Genomic DNA, 20,369 nt, shown 5'->3' on the forward strand with positions numbered 1-20,369 from the left:
CTCTGAAACAAGGGGAATTGTTATTGTGGCAGAGCTGAATGGGAAACAGCCCAAATATGAATACAAATCAACTAAATTCAACTAAACATTTACTCCAACGCCTGTCCTTATCGCTCATCCCTCCCATCTAACACAGGAGCCAGTACACAGTTCTCCAGCCTACAGTGTGTAACCTGTCTCTGTCTCCGTGTCTCCGTCTCCAGGTGATGCAGGTGGTGAGGGAGCAGATCACCAGGACGTTGTCCAGTAAGCCGACCTCCCTGGAGCTCTTCAAGAACAAAGTCAACGCCCTCAACTACAGCGAGATCCTCAAGCTGCGGCAGACAGAACGGCTGCACCAAGAGGAGACTCTTGCTCCACCCGTACTGTGAGTCTAAAGATTAGATACCAGTGTTTGATGAAACCACCTTATATGATTACTTTGTTTCAGCCGCATGGCAGAAGATGTCAGATCAGATCAGCCTTTGTATACTATTAGCCAGGTTTTCATCAAGAAGTTCTTGGAAATTTTAGTCCCGGGACTAATTTTTAATAAACTAAAAGGTTCCTTCAGCCTGCTGTGTTTCCATAGTGGTCTAAAGACCTGGAAAGATTAGGCAATTTAGTCCACTGACATATGAAAAAGCAACACAACCGCCTTTATCCATCTAAAAACACACTCGCGCGATCTCTCTCTCTCTCTTTGTCTTTTTTAAAATGAGTCAGGACGCCGACAGCAAAGCCTAACTTTACTTTTTATGTTAACAAACAAGGATAATCCTGAAATGGTCCTAGATCAATACTAGAGTACTTCCTTGTTTTACAGTGAAACAGTGTGCGTGTTTCACCAATCAGCGACGGTCATGTCTGCAAACCCCACCCTGAAAGTTCCTGTACTTTCAGAAAGTACTACCCCTGACCCCTTTTTTGGGGGGTAAAATATCCTCGGAAAATGTCCCCGGAACTTAATTTAGACCCCGGTTCCCCGCGAGCAAAACGCAATGAGTTCCTCAAAAGGTTCTTAGTTCCGGAGGAAAGTAAAATAGACGATAAAGCAGGGTATGCTTGAAGGCGTGGCTACTTTGTGGTTGACCAGTCACTACCACGACGTTGTCCGCGTTTTCGCCTTAGAACTTTAACCCTTTCACAGTGTGTTTTCAGTTCATGAAAGTTAATTGTAACATTTTGCCTAAAAATGTCTTATTCAGCTTTTGGTTGTACTTAGCTCCACCCTCTAGTGTCAATCCTGGTTGCAAAAAAACAAGATGACGATGGCTAAAAACTAAGATAATGATGGCTAAAATGCCAGACTCAAGGCTTCATAGACCAATGGGCGATGTCACAGTGACTATGTCCATTTCTTATATACAGACTATGTTTGAAACAGGGCTTTGTTTTACCATGGTTCGGTTATTTATGTGGAATTCTTGAAGCAATTTTGGCTCCATGGTCCTAAAGAAAAATGACAGTTAACGGGTTCACAATCTTGTCATTTCAAATTGTTTTTTGTTTTTATTTAGAAAGAGTAAAGCAACACAGTGTCTCTATAGCCAAACCTGATCAACTGCTGTATTGATGACACTTGAGATAGTTTCCACCCCCATGGAACCAGCTGACCGGTCAGCAGCTATACTGTTGTTTCTTATGCTGCTGTTTGTCACTAAACAACACGTCTTGTGCTCGGTTTTTGTTTTGTCTTCACTTCGGTTTGCTTGTGAGTTCCTTTATAATAAAGAGGCTGCTGATACCATGTGACGAAGCAGCGTGTTTGTGTGTGTGATTTTCTTTTCCAGTGAGCTCAAAGAGCGCCTGAAGCCAGAGCTGCTCGAGTTGATCCGCCAGCAGAGACTCAACAGGCTGTGTCAAGGAACACAGTTCAGGAAGATTAGCAGCCGACGCAGACAGGGTGAGAAAACGCACACGCACACGCACACGCACACGCACACACACACACACACACACACACACACACCCTTAAAAAACAGTAGACTGTGTCTTGTCCCTCTAACCTCTCTGATGGTCTGTTCCTTTCAGATAAACTGTGGTACTGCCGCTTGTCACCCAATCACAAAATGCTTCACTACGGTGATGTGGAGGAAGACACGGACCCCACGATTGAAAACCTGCAAGAGAAGAGTGAGTTGAAGCTGGGCTGGGGCCTGGTAGATGTAAAGATTAACAACTTTTCTGTACTTAGATTAATAAAAAAAGCCCTGATTTATTTATTTGCTCTAAATTAACCTGATTACTAATACTCTTTTTCTTTCTATTTCCCCCCTTCCTTCAGTTCCAGTTGCAGATATCAAAGGCTTGTTGACGGGTAAAGACTGTCCTCACATGAAGGAGAACAAGGGCAAACAGAACAAGGTCAGCAGCAATCCCGCTCTTATGCGCTCATGCTCGTTATGCTCACATCTCACTGTCTTTGTATGTGTGTTCCCTCACTGTAGGAGGTTCTGGACCTGGCATTTAGCATCGCATACGATGTAGAAGAGTACAGCCTGAACTTCATCGCCCCCTCCAGAACTGATGTAAGTCTCTGAACGTTCTCCTCTTTTATCACATTTTTTTCTGTTTGCATTATAACTATAAACCGTCTACTCACTGGCTTCCTCTCTGTGTCAGTTCTGCCTGTGGACAGATGGACTGAGTGTTCTCCTTGGCCGCGAGATGAGCAGTGAATCCATGCGCAGCGAGCTGGAGATCCTGCTCTCTATGGAGATTAAGCTCCGCCTCCTGGACCTGGAGAACGTCTCCATCCCTGACAGCGCGCCGGTCGTCCCCAAACCGCCGAGCAACTATAACTTCTGCTACGACTTCAGCCAGACTGAGCAGTAGAGTGTGTGTGTGTGCATTCGCTGTAGTGCAACCAGGACGTGTGAACGTGTAAATATATATATATATATATGTGTGTGTGTGTGTGTGCGTCTGAAAAAAGAGGCGTGTGTGTGATGAGATCTGACCTGTGCATCCATGCACTTATTCCTATTACACAGATTTATAACATTAGGTGTTGATGATGTTCTGGACATCCAAGTGAAACAATGAACAGGAGAAAACCTGTGGAAACTACAATAGTGGTTGTGGGTGTGAACTGCTGCCAAATGGCTATTGAACGATACTAATGCTGCAGATGATCTGGGAGAGAAATATCTTCAGTTCCGTCTCTCTGTTCATGATTCCTCCTCAGCTGTCTGGAGACTTCAACACCAACTCCAAAAACAACTTGGCTAAATGAAATTCCTCTTATACAATACAGCCACTCAAGTAATGGTACTTTCGTTTTTGTTTCGTAATCATCATTTTATATTTCTAAATATATGTAAAACTATGTACGATACATGGAATATTCCTGTGTGCGAGGTTGTGCTCATTTGTTAAATTTTCTTTTCTGTTGCTTTTTTTTCAAAATGGGCATTAACTAGAACACAGTGCTTACTCAAGATGTGGTACAAAGACAAATGCAGTATGTTTCTAGTGTTGGACACTATTTTGCTTAAATATACCTAATGTTGGTACTGGCCTTGGTACGGATCCCAGCGGCTCGATATGATTACTGTGGAGCAGAGATGCTGACACAATTTTTATTTTTTTATAGGTACCAAGCTGACTTTTTCTGTTTGTTTTTAACAATAGGCAACTGTACCTTTGCAATAATCAACAGTTTTATAATGAGAAAAACTTGTGACTTGTGTTGAGTTTTATATCCAGCTAGCAATCATCCCTGTATATCTGTATGATACAGTATGCAATCAGTTTTTCTCAACTGTCTTGGATCAGATCCTGAAACTGATCAATTTTATACAAGGTGCTATTATAATATGATGGAGGTCACATGCTACACTCCGACTCACCTAGCACTCAACGCTGACACTCGAAGCAGCTACTCAATAACTGACAGAGGTCTACAGTATATTACGCTGTGTGTTTGACTGTTTTTTTTTGGCACAGGGTTATTTGATTTAAGCACAGTCTCGACTGTTCTCTGCAGTGCATTCCTGATACACATGATATCCACTTTGAATCACATGCTTTGGGTGACTTCACATGAATAAACAGATTGATTTACACTGAGAAAAAACAGGCATGTGTGATGTTTTGCGGTTTATTTATAAAAATCAGCATCTTTCATCATTGATTTTTCATCTTTACAGTCTATAATTCTCCCTCTGGCGTAGTGCAGCAGACATACGGCAGTATAAAGGGATATGGTTTCTAATTAGGCTACAGTGGTTAGTGGAGACAACAAACGGAGAGAGTACACACACAACAGTTTGCTTTTATGCTTCTAGTATCCAGTAATAACAGCAAATGTCCACAGATTTTCATTGAGAAATGTTGTGACCTGATTTGTCTGCTGTTTGTGGGATATTTCAATAAATTCCTTCAAATCTGAGACTCAATTCTGACTACATGCTTGTCACATCGGATAACGCTGGCAGTTTTCAAAGGAACTTTGAATGGTTAAACGAAGGCAGGCACATGCTCTAAAGGAAAAGACATTTCCAAAAAAGGCAGTCTCCATCTTCTGAAAGAGAGCATGCAAAATAAATCGCTTCCCGTCATTCACCTTTGCCTCAGAGCAAGATTGAGATTCAATTTCTAGTTTTGTATTCATGGTGATGTAACTATTCATACATTCATGTGACATCACTGTAGCGTACGTATTCTGATAGCCCAGTTTGTCCTGAAAAAGGAGATGTAAATAACATGATTGTGCATTACAGTGTTCAGGTTCTACATGCATTATTACAGAAGGAGAGCAGGCGGAGCAACAATAGGGAAAATGGCTTAGACCTCAGAGAGATTTAAAACCATCATGAAGTGTGTTAGTATGGAGTCAGTCTGGCATGAGAAATAAATAAAGGTATGGATGTTTGAATGGTGTTTGTATCTGATTACATTTGTAATTTTATTTATTTATTTATTTATTATACTGCTTATCTTATAAGCTGTAGCAAAGTAAAGTATGGAAATGAAAATAACTTAAGAAAAATTAAAAGAATTTCAAAAATCTGTATAAAATCTTTAAAAGTGGTAACGATATCTATTATAGTGGCGCTTGAAGTGTCTAGTTTAAACATTGTCAGTGGAGATACATTTTGAAATCTTGAGCTTCATGGGGTTTAATGGAGTTAAAATTAAATTTTTATATATCTTTAAAAGTATAAAAGCGATTTATTTTTGCGTACTTAATTACATATTAACGTGAAGGAAAAAAAAGTATTTTACTCATCACTTTACACATTTTGCTTTACTGCACCACCTTTATTGTTTTTGTATATGTTTCTTAACAAAATTGAAATTTCAACAACTTTGTATTTAAAGGCTAGTTTTATAATAAATACATATTTTGATATTCATATTGATTTGAGGTGTAGGGCAGATATCACGGCACTGCAAAGTTAAACTAAATCCAAGCAATAGGTGGAACATGACAGTTAAGTAGGTAGCGGTGTTGTGCCCTTAGTCTTATATACCCATCTTTACTTCTACTTTAGCAACACAGAGCGGTCATTGTTAGAAAAAATATTTCTCCTATTTGGTTGTTAAAAAAATAAATTATCAAGAAAATCAAAAGCACTGTCGACAAAGCTATACAGGATGAGCATCCAAATGAAGTGTTACCTTCCTTTACTTCTCAAAATAATAGACATTTGTTTCTCGTGTTAAGCAAAAAGAGTAAAATGTGAGAATTTAGTCCACGGCTTATCTTTCAATTTTAGTTACATTAGTTCAAAATGTTTAAATATATACATTATATATTATAAGACATGTACTTTCAATCTTAACATTATTTCTTATGGGACAGCTTCTTTCATTTAGTTTTTTTGCCTAACCTTCAGCTATGAAAGTATTTTCTGAGATACCTTTTCACGTAGATAAAAACACCTTGTTACTTCAAGACAATTAAAACAACAACAAAGCCTCTTGTTTGGGCGACACCTGTCTCCTAAAAACAAATGTGCAGTCAGTCAACAATTCACATTCTCATTATAATGAGATACTGTGACGATATTTTCTTCTTACTGTGTGTCAGTTTTCAGGGTTTCTCTTGGTTTTTAACAATTGTACATAGACTTAGAATAAATCTGTGCCCTCAGTGATGATGCATCACATAAACTGGACATAAACATTACATCCAAACTTTTCCCTCCTTGGACTAAACAGTTAATATTATGGTTAGGTTGCGTGTCTTTTCAGTCATTACAGACATTAGTTTTATACAAGTGGTACCTGTCTCACACTGACTGACACTTTTAGAAGATCACTTACATTTCCTTCAGTTCTTGTGCAAATTGCTGAACTGTGCAAAAGCCCAACTCACGGAGCAGTCTTTGGTCAGCAGGTTTTTGTTATTGAAAAGGACCAGCGGTCATCCAGGACATTCAGTCAGTCAGTCAGTCAGAGTGGAAGGATGAGATCAGCCCCACCTATGAATTTGTAGTGGACATTTTCCAAGAAGGGCAGCTGTGATTGAAGGAGGTCCACGGCTGTTGCGGAGATGTTTTTGCACCTCGAGATGTCGAGTGTTTGCAGACGGTTGCAGTGCTGCACCAGAAGGAACAAGGATCTGCGGGTTTCAAAGGTCAAGAGATCAGGAATTCATCCTTAAATCTGGGGCTACAGATACATAGGGCTTTTCCATTGGCACTTTAGGCCGCGCCGAGTCAAACCATACCACGCTGATTTACATTATCAGCTTTAGCGTGCTGCGCCGCGCCTGAGATTGACCATCTCCAGAGTTGGGCCAATGTGCACCCGACCCGCATCCAAACGGATTGCAGTGACGTCTCAGCCTCGCAGCCAACACGTGACGACCCCCCTTATCCCCCTCAAACAAGCGTGTGTGGCGAGCTGGTTGCGAGCAAGACTCAACTTTGTTCAGGACACCAGAGGGACGTTTTTAAAAGTCTTCGTGTGCTCATCTCTTAGTAGGCTACTTTTGTAGGTTGTAACCGAATCTCTGTGGTTTGAGGTTCAGTTTCTCTCCTCCTTTTACTGTTTTGCTTCCAGCAGCAAGTTACAGAACTTGTGTTAAATTGCTGCTGAAAACAAAACAAAAAAATCAACTCTTTATTAAATCCCTGAAATTAATGAAATCAAAATATGCCAAAGACCTCTTTATATTACTTAAAAAATGATTTGACCCTATAACTAATGATTGCTTAATACCCTTTTTTTTTAAACCTTGTTAATTTATGTTGTGCTTTTTTAAATTTATTTACTTATTTTTTTATTTTATTGTCTTTGTAAATGTTTTATGTCTATTGTGATATCTGTTATTGTAATGATGATAATGCCTTACTGTTGGTAAATTAATCTTATGAATAAAATAAAATGGAAAAAAAAGTTGCTGCAGATGAAAACCCAACATTTCCTTATTTTGCTGCTTCATAATAAAAGCTTTTAAATAACAAAATAATGGGGAACTTTTATTGTGAAGAATTTTTAGGAAATTAAATGTTTATCTCTGAATTAGCGATGCTTTGTTATTCTTAACAAAAAACAAAAAAACAAATCTATTACTGCAGAGAGGAAGAGAACAAGCAGCAAAAATAACAGGGGACTTTTATTGTGAAGAATATAGGAAATTCAATTTATTCATCCACTGTTTTACAGCCACTCTTTTGACCACTACATACACGTACCTTCAAGCGGGTAGCCCTGTTGTAATGGAGATGCAAATCCCTGCCGTGCCTAGTCAAACCGAGTCGAGCCTAGCCAGTATGTGTATGGAAAAACCCTACCAGTAGACGTGGAGTTGTGTGCCACTCACCTGTCAGTGATGTTATTACAACAGGAGAGGTAGAGATGCTGCAGCCTGTGCAGGTACGGTGCAGCTTGTGCCACTCCACGGTCACTGATACCCGGGCAGTGGCTGAGCGCCAGGCTGGTGAGGCTGCGGCAGTGCCAGGCTACTGACGCCAAGCTGGCATCAGTGATCTCCGGCAGCATGGAGAGGGACAGACGGCGAAGGTCTGGGTAATGCACCACCTGAGGAGAGGAGAGACAGTATTAACTCCTGATTTCTTTTTTTTTTTTTCAAATATTCTGCATTCCTGCTGCAAGCAGAAACATTTGCCTCTCCTCAGCCTCCCACCTGTGTGATGCTGCTGTCCGTGAGTTTGGGGCAGGCGGAGAGGTCCAGCTCCTGCAGCCTGCTGAGAGCTAGAAATGAAGCTCCAGCCTGCTGTTTGAACTGCTGCAGGTCATTCTGTGTCACCAGCTTGGGTCGCTCCTCAAACGACAAACGAGGAGGCTTGAAGAAGCCCATGTTGCCGAAGGTCCGGGTGAACCTGGGACCCTTGTCTACCTGTTGAAATAAGTACATTAATATAACAGCTATGACACTTTTACTACTAAAACTACAGGTGCTGCAAACATATCTGTGGTTCTCACCATCACTTCATCAGGCTCACAATTGGTTATTTCCACCATCCCCAGCAGACCCCAGTCTGTGACTTCTTTACACCAGCCGAGCCGCAGAACTACCAGCTTCTGCAGGTACGTGGCTATAGCGCGCACGGACAGGTCCGTCACATTGACACACGACGTCAAGTCTAGCTCACGGAGAGTATCCCCAAGAAGCTGGGTGAGAGAGTAAACCGCAAGATCCTGAGGAGAGAGGAGGGAGAAGAACATTTGTTTCCATATATTTTCACACAGACACACGTTAACACACACATACTGTACAAACAACCCGACTGACCCTTATGTAGGTGCAGCTCTTGAGGTTGAGTGTCTCCAGCTGTGCTCTGGCAGCACGGGATCCCGTCAGGCCTTTAACTATCTCTGTTCCGCTGATGTGCAGACACTGAGACAGATCCAGACTAGTCAGGGACGGCATAGACAGAAGGTCAGCGAGGCCTGTGGACAACACAAGTGGATGTATGGGACAGGAGTTGACAGCTGTGGCTCAGAGGGTAGAGCAGGCACGTCGTAAGGTAAACCGATCCCCGGCTGCTCGAGGTCAAATGTCGATGTGTCCTTAAGCAAGACAGTTAAACCCCAAATTGCTCCCGAAGGCATAGCCATCGGTATATGAATGAGTATTTATATTACATCCTGATGTGCATGGCAGCCTCTGCTGTATGAATGTGTGTGTGAATGTGTGTGTGAATGGATGAATGCTGACATGTAGTGTAAAGCGCTTTGAGTGGTCGGAACACTAGAAAAAAGCGCTAAATAAATGCAAGTCCATTTATCCCCTGGCCAGAGGAAAACATTCTATTTTTTATATAGATTTCATGACATAGATAAATCCCAAACATACACTGTATATAAGAAGTGGACGCAGTCACCATGATGTCACTCATTGGTTTGTGGACTGCCGTTTTGAAGCCTCGAGTTCGACCAACAGGATACAGCATTTAGTTTTTAATTCAGTTTTGATTAGGCTTTTAACAGTAGCTGTTGACTTAACTCTAATGTTTGTAGGCTGTAATGAACACTGGCTTCTAAAGCCTTCTAAGCAAAGCGTTAAGACTTTCAGTTTTGCTATATTTACAAATTGATCATCAAGTCTATGATACACACAAAAACAAAAAATATACTACACGCACCTTTTTCAGTGATCCTCCAATTGCGAGACAAGGAGAGGTGTGTCAATGACTTCAGGCCCTGTGATACAGCCTCTACAGACCTGCTGGTCAGCTCAGTGCAGGCGCTGATGTCCAGTCTCTGGAGGCTCGGCTGGTGCTTCACCAGAGCCTCCATTGAGTAGTCGGTCAGCTCCTTACAGCCGTGCAGACACAGTTCCTCTAAGAGCAAATCCTGAACCTGAAACAGAAGGAATATCAAGAAATTGTGTCAAAAATGTGTCTTTTATGAGCAATTGAAACTCTTGAAGGACACACTAAAATCAGGAAAAGAAGATTATTGTCTCTGCATAAAGGTACAGAGATAGGACTCAAGCAGTTTCATTTGTGAAGAATCATTCCTGGCTGTTCAAGCAGTTGCAGGGAGCAAAGGCATCCTGACCTGTGCAATAGTGCGTAGTGACTCAGGGGTGATAGAGGTTCTGCTGAGGTCCAGAGCTACGATGGTGGATTTCTGCTCCGTTAACAACCTCCGCAAGTTCCTCAGTGACAGCAATGCTGACGAATCCTTAACGGCTCCCACCGGGCACCCTCGATACGGGTCGAACTCGAAGGCAATATGGCAGCCGGCCAGCGAGAGGCGGCGGAGGCGCGGGGTACAGCCGGTGAGCCGGTTGAAGGTGAGGTCGGAGAGGTAGCGCAGGTCGGACAGATCCAGCTCCTCCAGACCAGACAGAGCTGACCTGACCTGGAACAAGATAAAGAGCCATTTGTTCAAGTATATATATATAATATATAAAATAACACAACCAGTGGTGACAGTTTACAGTAAGATACACAAAAGGCCGGAACTGGAACAAGAAAATGGAGTTTGACCTGAATTTGGAGCATTACTACAAGTGGACAAACAATAAAGATGTGGAAACACAATGACAATAAAGATGTACAGTGTGGTATTAGTGTGAAAGGTTAAGCCACATTTTTCCACTGTAATAGTGAGGGGAATGTCCATCAGTCACCCTCGTGATTACATTTATAATCACTGACCATAAAACTACTGTAAGAACTTCATTTGCTCTGCTAAGCTAGTTACATTAGCTTTAGCAAATGTCTCTCTGTTACAGCTTTAAGATTTACACAGCCGTGCAGAGTGCAATTAGTTAGTGCAAATACCATTTTTACATTGTTTTCACAGAAAATGATATAATTGTCTGGCATATTTATTTAGGGTAAACTTTATTTCTCCATGCAATTACATTAGTGAACTAATGAGCAAACACTCTATGTCAGGTGATGTAATACTATCACACTTCCTCCACCAGTGTAGCTTCATGGGGGCTGTATAGTGACGTACAACTTGTAGGAATTAACCAGTAAATAAGAAAGCTGGGTCAGGGGCAATGCAGCACAGAAAAAAAACTAAAACAAAGCAATTAAACCAGATAAAGAGACATTTGCTCAAGCATATGCAGCAGAAAGCAGTGCAAATAACACAACCAGTGGTGCCACTTCACAGTAAGATACACAAAAGCCTGAATATTTACCAGGGAAAGTGTAAGAAAACAACTAACAATGCAATGCTCCTATGAATCTACATATTGACCACTTTCTTTATGAATCATCCATATTAACTCTGAATCAGGTGCTAAATTCCCCCAAACCAATAGCTAATTGTTACTTCCTGTGTCAAACCACACTGACAATCTTTGTTCTTTGCATTTGTAGTGTCTCAGTAGCCAGAGGGGCTGCAGTAAATCCCGCCCCCTCAATGTTAGTGGATGGGACAAACTAAAAAGTCAACGTACAAAGAGTCCCAAAGATGGTTTCTGTCATTTTAGGTAGTTCTTATCACGCTGATGTATGTTCAAGTGTTAATTTTTTCTGATAAGTTTGGTTTTAATTAGTTATTTGAAGCTATAAAAAAGGGGCTGAGACGTCAGGATTGACAACTGTGATTGACAGCTGCTCTGAGTGAAGTAGTCACGATCAGATGTAACTTTAACTTTCCATAACCGCCACGAGTCTGTGTAATAGAACATGTGTCAATTTGATCAGAAATGTAGTTATAGAGATATTATGGTTATTTGTTGAGTTGCAGTATACAGTAGGTAGTATAGTATATGCAGTATAGTACTTAGCAGCTAGGTGGCTCACACTAACAAGCTGCGGGCGTGCTTGGCTCGTGATTGGCTCAGGCTGGTGTGTGGGTGGGACCTTCATACTGTGGCTCCAGCCTCCAGCCCCCCCCCCCAATCACTACTGCACAGACTCTGGCTCCAAATGATGCCAAAATCTCAGGAGAGCAGCTCCCGTATCCGGGATATTTCGGCTTCACTTTTGTACAGTGGGCGGAAGTGGAGAAGCGTCGTCCATCTTTATATACAGTCTATGGTCAAGACATGTTGGCAGGACGGTCAGCTCTTATTGAAACAATGATTGACCTCAGCCCACCATCTCACTATTATATAATATTGTATATATTACCTGCTGTCTGTGGTCCTCCCTGGAGAGGAAAGCCCCGGACATGAAGAGGCTGTCCAGGCCTCTGAGGTTCAGCCGGCGGAGGGAGGTGAGGCGAGGGAGGAGGGCCAGCAGAGAGGCCTCTGTTACGCTGCTACCAGGCAGGGACAAGCTTTCCAACTTAGAGCCCAAGCACAGACCCACCTGAAGAGGGAGAAAGACAAAAAGAGAGAGAGAGAAGAAATTATGAGAATCCAAAGAGAAAATAAAGAAACCGATTGGAGTAAAGCAAACATGGAAGCAATGGAGTGGCAGATGTTTTTTGTGTTGTGTTATGTTTATGTTTTTATGTTATTCTGGTGATGTTTGGAGCATGTGATGCAAGGCAAATTTTCATGTGAACGGAAAATAAAGTTTTATCTCATCAGGAGGTCAGGAAGAATGAGTGGGCGGTTAATTTCACAACTTGCTGCTTCCATGTCATAAAGTATGACACATGAACAGTGTGTGATGGTTATAGCAGCACTAGATTTCCTAAAATAATCCAACTTCAACATTCACATGCTAAGTCAAAGATTAGACTTTGTCCTTATCTTTCTAGGCGACGGTTGAGGTTTTACAGCTTGGTAGTAGTCCACAAAATCTTTAACGGGAAATTCAATGCTTGCATGTTCACACCCAAATACAAACACACACGTTTCTGACAGAGCGATAAGGGTCAATGAGAGTGAATTCTGCAGTTACTCCTGCAGCTGCTCTGAACTTTGGACCACAGCCTGTTTAATTATGACTCTACTAAATACTGGTCAGTTTGACGGGAAATCTTAATGATAAGAGCGATACCATGCAAATACTCGAGACAATGCACAACTCTTGTTCCTGGCTGACTACAGGCTTTGCCTTTCAGGAGGGGAGGCCTCTTTTCCAGCCTGATGATGATCCGTTTCTGAGTCGAATAAAATCCACGCAACTTGGATTTGCTCAGATCTCTTCAAAAGGCTTTCGTAAGCCCTCGAGGTGGGGGAATTCTCTGGACCCACAACGAAGCGTGTGATCATTTGAAGTGTAATCACCTTGCTAATTCACATGACAGCAGCTATATCATTTCTACAATTAAACTACTGTTTTAGTACAGAGAGAAGACATATTTAAAGGAACAGTGTGTAACATTTCAGGGGATCTATTAGCAGAAATGGTATATAATGATATTCATAACTATGTTTTCATTGGTGTATAATCATCTTAAACTAAGAATCGTGGTGTTTTTTTTAACTTAGAATGAGCCGTCTATATCTACATAGGGAGCGGGTCGTCTTCACGGAGTCCGCAATGTTTCTAACAAACCAAACTCTGACTCTAGCGAGAACCTTTCACATTTTGACGTTACCTGAAGGCCACTGTATTTCACGTTTGTGAAACTGTAGTAACGTGAGCCGCAGAGTGCAAAACCGTGGTGCCGGCAGCCACCGTCTGACTTCCGTTGCTCCTAAAGTAGTGTTAATATGGTAAGGATGACCTCTGAGCGAGGCGAACGGCGTTAGCATGGTTTTGCACTCGGCAGCTCACGTTACCACAGTCTTGGAAAGGGAGGAGTGAGCGGAGAGGTACTCATTTGGTAGCAATCTCCAACCTCACCACTACATGCTGCCAAATTCTACAAACTGTACTTTTAAACACAGGCAATCAAAAATACTGCCCAATTATATATTTCACCCATCCACTTCTACTTCCAATTTGTCTTGTTTGGCCTCGAGGTACCATAAAGAGGGTTTTATTTTGGATTCATGAAGAGCTTCAGGTGTCTTCAGTAAAATGACTAATAGTTCAGTTCAACTTATTCTTAAAGGAACAGTGTGCAGCATTTAGGGGGGCAAGTTTGTTTTCTTTAGTGTATAAATTGCCTGAAACTAAGAATTGTTGTGTTTTTGTTACCTTATAATGAGCAGTTTATATCTACATAGGGAGCGGTCTTCCCAAACGGCCGCCATGTTTCTACAGCAGCCCAGAACGGACAAACCAAACACTGGCTCTAGATAGGGCCATTCGCGTTTTTGCGTCGGCCAACGTAGTTCTTCTACACGCTTGGCACTACGGAGAAGTTTCATTTGGTTGCAAATCTGCAAGATGCCGCCAAATCCTACACACTGCACCTTTAAATTGAAGCTTTGGCAATTGGAACATTTTACAGGAGTATCTAAAATGATTTAAGTTATGTTCAGCTATGAAAAGACCTGAGAATCTCAATAAGTGTGTAGACAGTAACTATCCGCACTCATGCTGACCCACGTAGTGAAGTGTTTTTAATAGTAACAGCATACTGCACCTCCAGAAGCAGTGATCTGGACATACTGAACCCATCGAGCTGGCTGATAATCAGACTGCAGCGTGACTTTCCGCCCAGACCCCTGATCAGCTCCAGGGACGAGGCTGAAGCCGGGAAGCAGAAGGTGACGTTCTTCTGCACAAAGAGAAACAAAATGAGAGGTAGCATGGGTTTACTCTGCCTTCAAGCACAGTTCCACAGTCAGTTAGTCGACGCTGTGTGTCTACACCTTCTGTAGTGCAAGTATAATAAATATTAGAATATTTATAATGCAGATTTATCATGTATTTTGCTCTGAAGCAAATTACCTGAAAGTGCAAGTCCTGACTGGCATAGTACCAGCTGCGGCAGACCAGCGAGGCTTCCTTCCTGTCTGAGGTGTGAAGAAAGCTCAGGATGTAAACTATGATCTACAGCAAGGGGATAGAAATACAGCGTTAGAAGAGAAAAATCCACCCCAGGGTCACCTGACAGCCTTTTATTAACTCAAATGACAGCATACTGTATGACTGTATGACTGTATGACTGAATTACGTTTTGTCCTTTAACAAGAGCAGTATGTCATGACATTGTGGCTCTACTGGCGCCTCCTCAGACCCAGCAATTCAATTTGTCCTCTGTGGAGGACATGACACTGAGGCCTTTATATCAAACAACATGCATGCAGTTTATCTGAATCCTAATGTACTGTGAAAAGCACACCCTGGACTTTCCAGTGATGTAACACACGTGGGTATGGCCACATCTTGTTTCATAATGGCGGGAATTGCAGTAAATGGCATTAAGGGGGTGGTCAAATTTATAAATACATATTGTTTCTGTTCTTCAGAGGGATGTTGTTTTAACTATATTATATTAAAGTTTTAGAAGTGTGTGTTTAAGCCTTTCAAAATACACATTTTAACCCATGTCCTTTGCAGGAGACAGTGGGACTTGCTTCTTCTCATTTTCAACCATTTTCTGTACTTCAGGAAACAAAGAGTGAGGCAGAAAAGGTTTTGCAAATAAATGATTGGGAGAGAGTCAGACTTTGTCAGCTGTCAGGAGATAAGGAGGACGAAGACAGCCAGGCAGTAGAGCAGGTTATACAAAATGTTTTACATTTGTTTCCGACATTCATCAAATGAGAAAGAATTAAAAAGAAAAACATATTATTTTATCATTACCACATTGTACCTTGTAATAAGATAAGATAAGATATTCCTTTATTAGTCCGGCAGAGGGGACATTAGCAGTGTACAGCAGCAAAGGGGATAATGCAAAAAACAAGATGCATCAGCTAACACAGAATAAAAAGAGCTAAACAAAGTGTAACAAAATATGAACCATTTAAATAGAAGGAAGTATAAAATAGGAGCAGTATATACAGTATTGACAGTAAACAGACTATTAACAAAAGTGGAAAATGATATTGCACAGTGAGAATGAATGAATGTAAGATTGACCCCCACTAAAAGGAACATTATAAAAGATAATAATAACATTATTGAAAAAATAAAAAAAAGTGAAATGTTTCATTCATCATAATTACTTAAACTATGTTGAAAAAAAAAATAAAAAAATAAATGTAAAGTTGTTTTCCATCCGGGTCTCAGGAGGGTATTATGTGTTCCTGTAAACAACAACAACTGTTCTAGCTTCTTCTTCTTCTTCTAACCACTGAGGTGTCATGAACTCACCTCCAGAGGCAGCTCAGGTGTCTCTATGATGTCCTCTCCGTTGCAGGGATCCATCTCAGCTTCTCCTTCGTTACACAGAGAACTTCAGACCATCACCAGAGACTCAGTTAGCCCTTCATTAGCTAGCGAGCTGCACAAGTTAACAAGCTGTAGCTCTTCACTAATAAACTGCTGCTAAGCGACGGGAATCATGACTCCTATCATTCTTATCCGTTAAACTGATTAATAAAATAACCAATTTCAGATGAATGGAAGCCGGTGAAGAGCTGTGTAGCCTGCTGTCATCTCACTATAAGCTACTTTACACAGTAACCTGCTGCTCCACCACAGGCTGGAGGAGTCAGTCTGACTTCAGCTGGATCAGCTGACCGGCGAGAAAACACTGACGTCAGGAGGGCGGAGCATTATGGGAAATGGGGTTTTCCCCCTGTCTCTGGGTCGTGTCCAGGGTCTGAAGCTAAGTTTTACCAGGCACTCAATATTTTTGTCTGCCACTTTTGAAATCTATGTAGAACGCTTTAGATTTGTTAAGACAGTAGAAATATGGAATATATCACGTAACCTTAAAGGTCCCATATTGTAAAAAAGTAAGATTATCCTGTCTTTTTTATTATGAAACAAGCCGTTAGGATTTCTGTCCATTTGTGATGTCACAAATCTACAATATTTAGACCATTACACGGTTTTAAATGTAAACATTCTAAATGTGTCCCAGTTTATTCCTGGTTGCAGTGTATGTGAATGACATCAGCTTACAGGAAGTACGCATAGACCCAAACTGTTGCCAAGCAATGCAATTCTGTTGCAATTCCGTTGAAATGCACTAAAACGGAGTGTTTCAGACAGAGGGTAAATACAGGTATATTCAAGCAGACAGTATGAGGAAAATAAAGTTGTTTTTTAACATTGCAGCATGTAAACATGTTCTAGTAGAAACACAAAATACAAGTATGAACCTGAAAATGAGCACAATATGGGACCTTTAAAGCTAGAGTTGGTAATATTCTTCCAAAACGTTTTTTGTTATATTTGTTGAAATTCTCATTACACTCCGACAGCAATCGATAAATCAAATGCTCTGACAAAAAAAGAATAAAATCAAGTATCTGTTGCTGTCGCAGGACTGTAAGCCCGTCCAATAATTTTATTTGGCTTGAATATTCTTAATATAATATTTCTTATTATAAGGAAAACCTATCTGCCATGGTGGCAGGTGACCTGAAATTGTTCCATGCCACAGCCATTTACCCTGTATTTGGCAGGTGGCAGGTGCTAATTTCATTCCCTGGTCGTGTCCATGGGAAGGTAACTCGCAAATTGCGAAAACTTGCAAAAAACTCTGGCGAGACTTGCTGAGGACTACCTATACTAACCTTAACCATCTCGCAAGAGTTCTGAAATGTGTGCTTTACCTTCGAGACACGACCCTACGTCTGTCTCCATTAACTGCAGTGATTTTCTAACCTCCACAAAGTTAATTAGTACCTATGGTTAGTACCTTTCATAGACTGTATATGGTACCTTTACTTTGACTATAAATGGAAGATGTATTTCCCCCACCACTGTGTTTTCCACTGGTGTCGGTATGATACTGGAAAGTTTACGTTGGTATTTTCCTTCAAACAGAAATTAGCAAGAAGTCGTTGGCTGTTTGATACAAAATTTAAATGATAGAGCATCATTGCAAATTAGTTCATATCAATACACTAACGGAAAAAAACATCGACCTAGTTTATACAGCTATAGCTGAATGAAGAAAACAGCACTGTGGTTAGCTGGTTGAACCAGTAGGCGTAACCACATTATTCCGTGAATCAGAACATCATCTTTGTGCTTCCTGTTTAGTTTTTGCAGTTTTGGTTTGTGGTTTCTCACACAGTTTGTCAAGTTGTTTGTCAGGCGCTTTGACCCTAAATGGTGCAGGTCAGACATAAAAGTCAGGACAAAATATGCTGAAACAGGTAATTTATTCACAGAAGACAGGGATACATTAGTTAAGGGCATTATTATACATATACGCATTTGAGTTCAATGTGTACTCATCTCTCCCCTCTCCCCACACACACACACACACACACGAGCACACACACACACACACCCAACCATAAAGGAGAAACAACATTGATCACAGTCCTTTCTACAGATTGTCTGGCAGTATGATTAGCTGGTTTATGGGCCCGTCTTCTGAGGCTGTATCAATAATCAAAGAATAAATCTGACGTCATCACTGCATCCTAAACAAATTTACAGCACAAATTAAACATTTAGCATTATTAAAATGTATGTACATGTCACGACACTGATTCTACATTAACAGGAAAGTGTGATTCATCTAAATTTCCAAAAACAAATATATTTACATTATTGTACAAAACAAACAAAAGAAAACACGAACATAAAAATGTTAACTGCAGTTGTAAAATATGTAAAGCAATGGTATAACGTGTATTGGCTACATTTTTAAGTTAGTGATTAGTGATATATTAATCGCTTTGATTAGCATGTAAAATACAGTGTTGAGGTAATACAAGGCTAAGTGACGTTTGTGCTTGCAAAGCTTAAAGCTATGATGGTCAAAGACAGACTGAAAATCTATATACAATAATATGGGATGACTTAACATTGACTTGTCAACATTACCTGTAATATATGTTATGATGGAAGTATGGATGATCATGTTGTTACAGCCTTAAATACCGCTTTACTAGGTCTGTGCTGTTGTTCAAACCAACTTGTAAAAACATCCGCAGTGCTACTCGCACCAACACAACACAAAAAGGTAAAGGATAAAACATATAAGGCAAATCGTTATTTCAAGTTTACAAAAGAATCTAACAGTCGGCAGACAACAACAGCAAAAACAGTTTTGTATGTCTTTAGAAAGACAAGAAGTTCAGTTCTGTAGAAATGACTGATCTAAGTTCACTTAGATTATGGCTCACCTATGCCATCCCACACATCATCATAGCTACACTGAATTCAGTAAACTGAAGTGTAGATGATGAAGGTGTGCTTGAATTCTGAGGAGGTAACAAGGCGAGGAATGGCTTGCTCCTACATACGTTAGATGATCTAATAATGAGATTAATGAAGATTAACTCAGTGTTTGGAGGTGGAAACGATGTGAAACACAAAAGTGGCAAAATATAGTGGGCTACAAGGCCATAATGTACAAAATGGGTAAGTGCGTCATAGGTGAGAGCGGAATACAGTACTACCTTGATATTTTTGCAGTGAGTCTGTCCCACACAACTCCCACTAGTAAATCAGGCTGACATCAAGACATGGCAGTTTTGTCCAGGCTCATTTACAACACCTTTCTCTTTCATTTCACCATTCTGTCAATTTATAGCAGATATACTCAGCATTGTTTATTCCTCTATTTTCCCTTTAAAGGACCAGTGTGTAGGATTTAGTGCCATGTAGCGGTGAGGTTGCAGATTGCAACCAATTGAATACCTTTTTTCTGATAAGTTTGGTTTTAATTAGTTATTTGATGCTGTAAAAAAGGGGTCAGACATCACGATTGACAGCTGTGAGTCTCTCTCGCTGACAAGCTGCGGCCGTGCTAGGCTCGCGATCGGTTTGGGCGGGTGTATGGTTGGGACTTCGATGCCGCGGCTCCACCGCCTGATCACTATAACGCAGACTCTGGCTCCAAATGACGTCAACATTTCAAGATGGCAGCGCCTGTATTTAGGATATTTTGGCTTCACTTTTGTACAGTAAGAGGAAGTGGGGACGCGTCATCCATCTTTATATACAGTCTATGGTAAAAAACGTGAAAGGCTCTCTCTAGGGCCAGTGTGTGGTTTGTCCGTTCTAGGCTACTGTAGAAGCATGGCGGACTCCGTGAAGAGGACCCGCTCCCTATGTAGATGTAACGCCCTCATTCTAAGCTAACGAAAACATGTTTCTTAGTTTCAGGTGATCATACACTAATGAAAACCTAGTTATGAATGTTATATTCCATTTCTGCTAATAGATCCCCCTATATCCTACACACTTGCCCTTTAAAGCGAACCCGTAATTCCCCTTTGATCACTCCCGATGTCCCCTCTCCTCTTTATGATTGTCATCCATTTCTCACTTTATGATCTCCTCCTTCCCTTGTTCTTGAGTAAATAATCATCACGACTTCTTTCCTTTCCTTTTCCCACCCTCGTTCCCTTCAACCTCGCTGACACCCTCCTCTCTTTGGTCCACGTCGAGCCTTTCATCTGTGTCACCGTGGCACTGTGATGCAGAGGCGGAGCGAAACGGTGCAGAGCTAGTAGAGACGGGCGACGGCGTGTCCACGTCTCTGTCAGGTCCGGAGCTGGAGGTAGGGGATGGAGGAGGCAGGGAGGTGGAGATGGAAGGCTGGAAGAGAAGAGAAGAGAATAC

General features: G+C 41.2%; 3 protein-coding genes across 6 annotated transcripts in view; 1 reads left to right on the forward strand and 2 right to left on the reverse strand.

The window, feature by feature from the left end:
• The window catches only part of elmo3 (engulfment and cell motility 3), a 25,672-nt gene extending 21,300 nt beyond the window's left edge, over window positions 1-4,372 (forward strand). For both annotated transcript variants that reach the window (XM_037766495.1, XM_037766496.1), the window contains 6 exons: window positions 204-367; window positions 1,773-1,885; window positions 2,014-2,115; window positions 2,267-2,346; window positions 2,430-2,510; window positions 2,605-4,372. In XM_037766495.1, coding sequence (XP_037622423.1) covers window positions 204-367; window positions 1,773-1,885; window positions 2,014-2,115; window positions 2,267-2,346; window positions 2,430-2,510; window positions 2,605-2,817 — 753 coding nt within the window. In that variant the 3' untranslated portion in view covers window positions 2,818-4,372. The remainder of the gene's footprint in view (window positions 1-203; window positions 368-1,772; window positions 1,886-2,013; window positions 2,116-2,266; window positions 2,347-2,429; window positions 2,511-2,604) is intronic.
• On the reverse strand, window positions 4,071-16,433 carry lrrc29 (leucine rich repeat containing 29). The gene is made up of 11 exons (XM_037766497.1): window positions 15,984-16,433; window positions 14,613-14,714; window positions 14,305-14,439; window positions 12,006-12,185; window positions 9,964-10,269; window positions 9,546-9,762; window positions 8,693-8,850; window positions 8,383-8,598; window positions 8,084-8,296; window positions 7,760-7,977; window positions 4,071-6,553 (listed from the first exon to the last, which is right to left on the reverse strand). The coding sequence occupies exons 1-11, from the start codon at window positions 16,035-16,037 to the stop codon at window positions 6,385-6,387; spliced, it is 1,968 nt and encodes a 655-aa protein (XP_037622425.1). The 5' UTR covers window positions 16,038-16,433; the 3' UTR covers window positions 4,071-6,384.
• Window positions 16,434-19,852: 3,419 nt separating this feature from the next.
• LOC119487651 (cyclic nucleotide-gated cation channel beta-3-like) overlaps window positions 19,853-20,369 on the reverse strand; it is a 31,605-nt gene continuing 31,088 nt past the window's right edge. For all 3 annotated transcript variants that reach the window (XM_037768693.1, XM_037768694.1, XM_037768692.1), the window contains one exon: window positions 19,853-20,345. In XM_037768693.1, coding sequence (XP_037624621.1) covers window positions 20,115-20,345 — 231 coding nt within the window. In that variant the 3' untranslated portion in view covers window positions 19,853-20,114. The remainder of the gene's footprint in view (window positions 20,346-20,369) is intronic.

This window comes from Sebastes umbrosus, chromosome 4 (genome assembly GCF_015220745.1).
Source record: "Sebastes umbrosus isolate fSebUmb1 chromosome 4, fSebUmb1.pri, whole genome shotgun sequence".
In the NCBI taxonomy this organism is placed as follows: Eukaryota; Metazoa; Chordata; class Actinopteri; order Perciformes; family Sebastidae; genus Sebastes; species Sebastes umbrosus.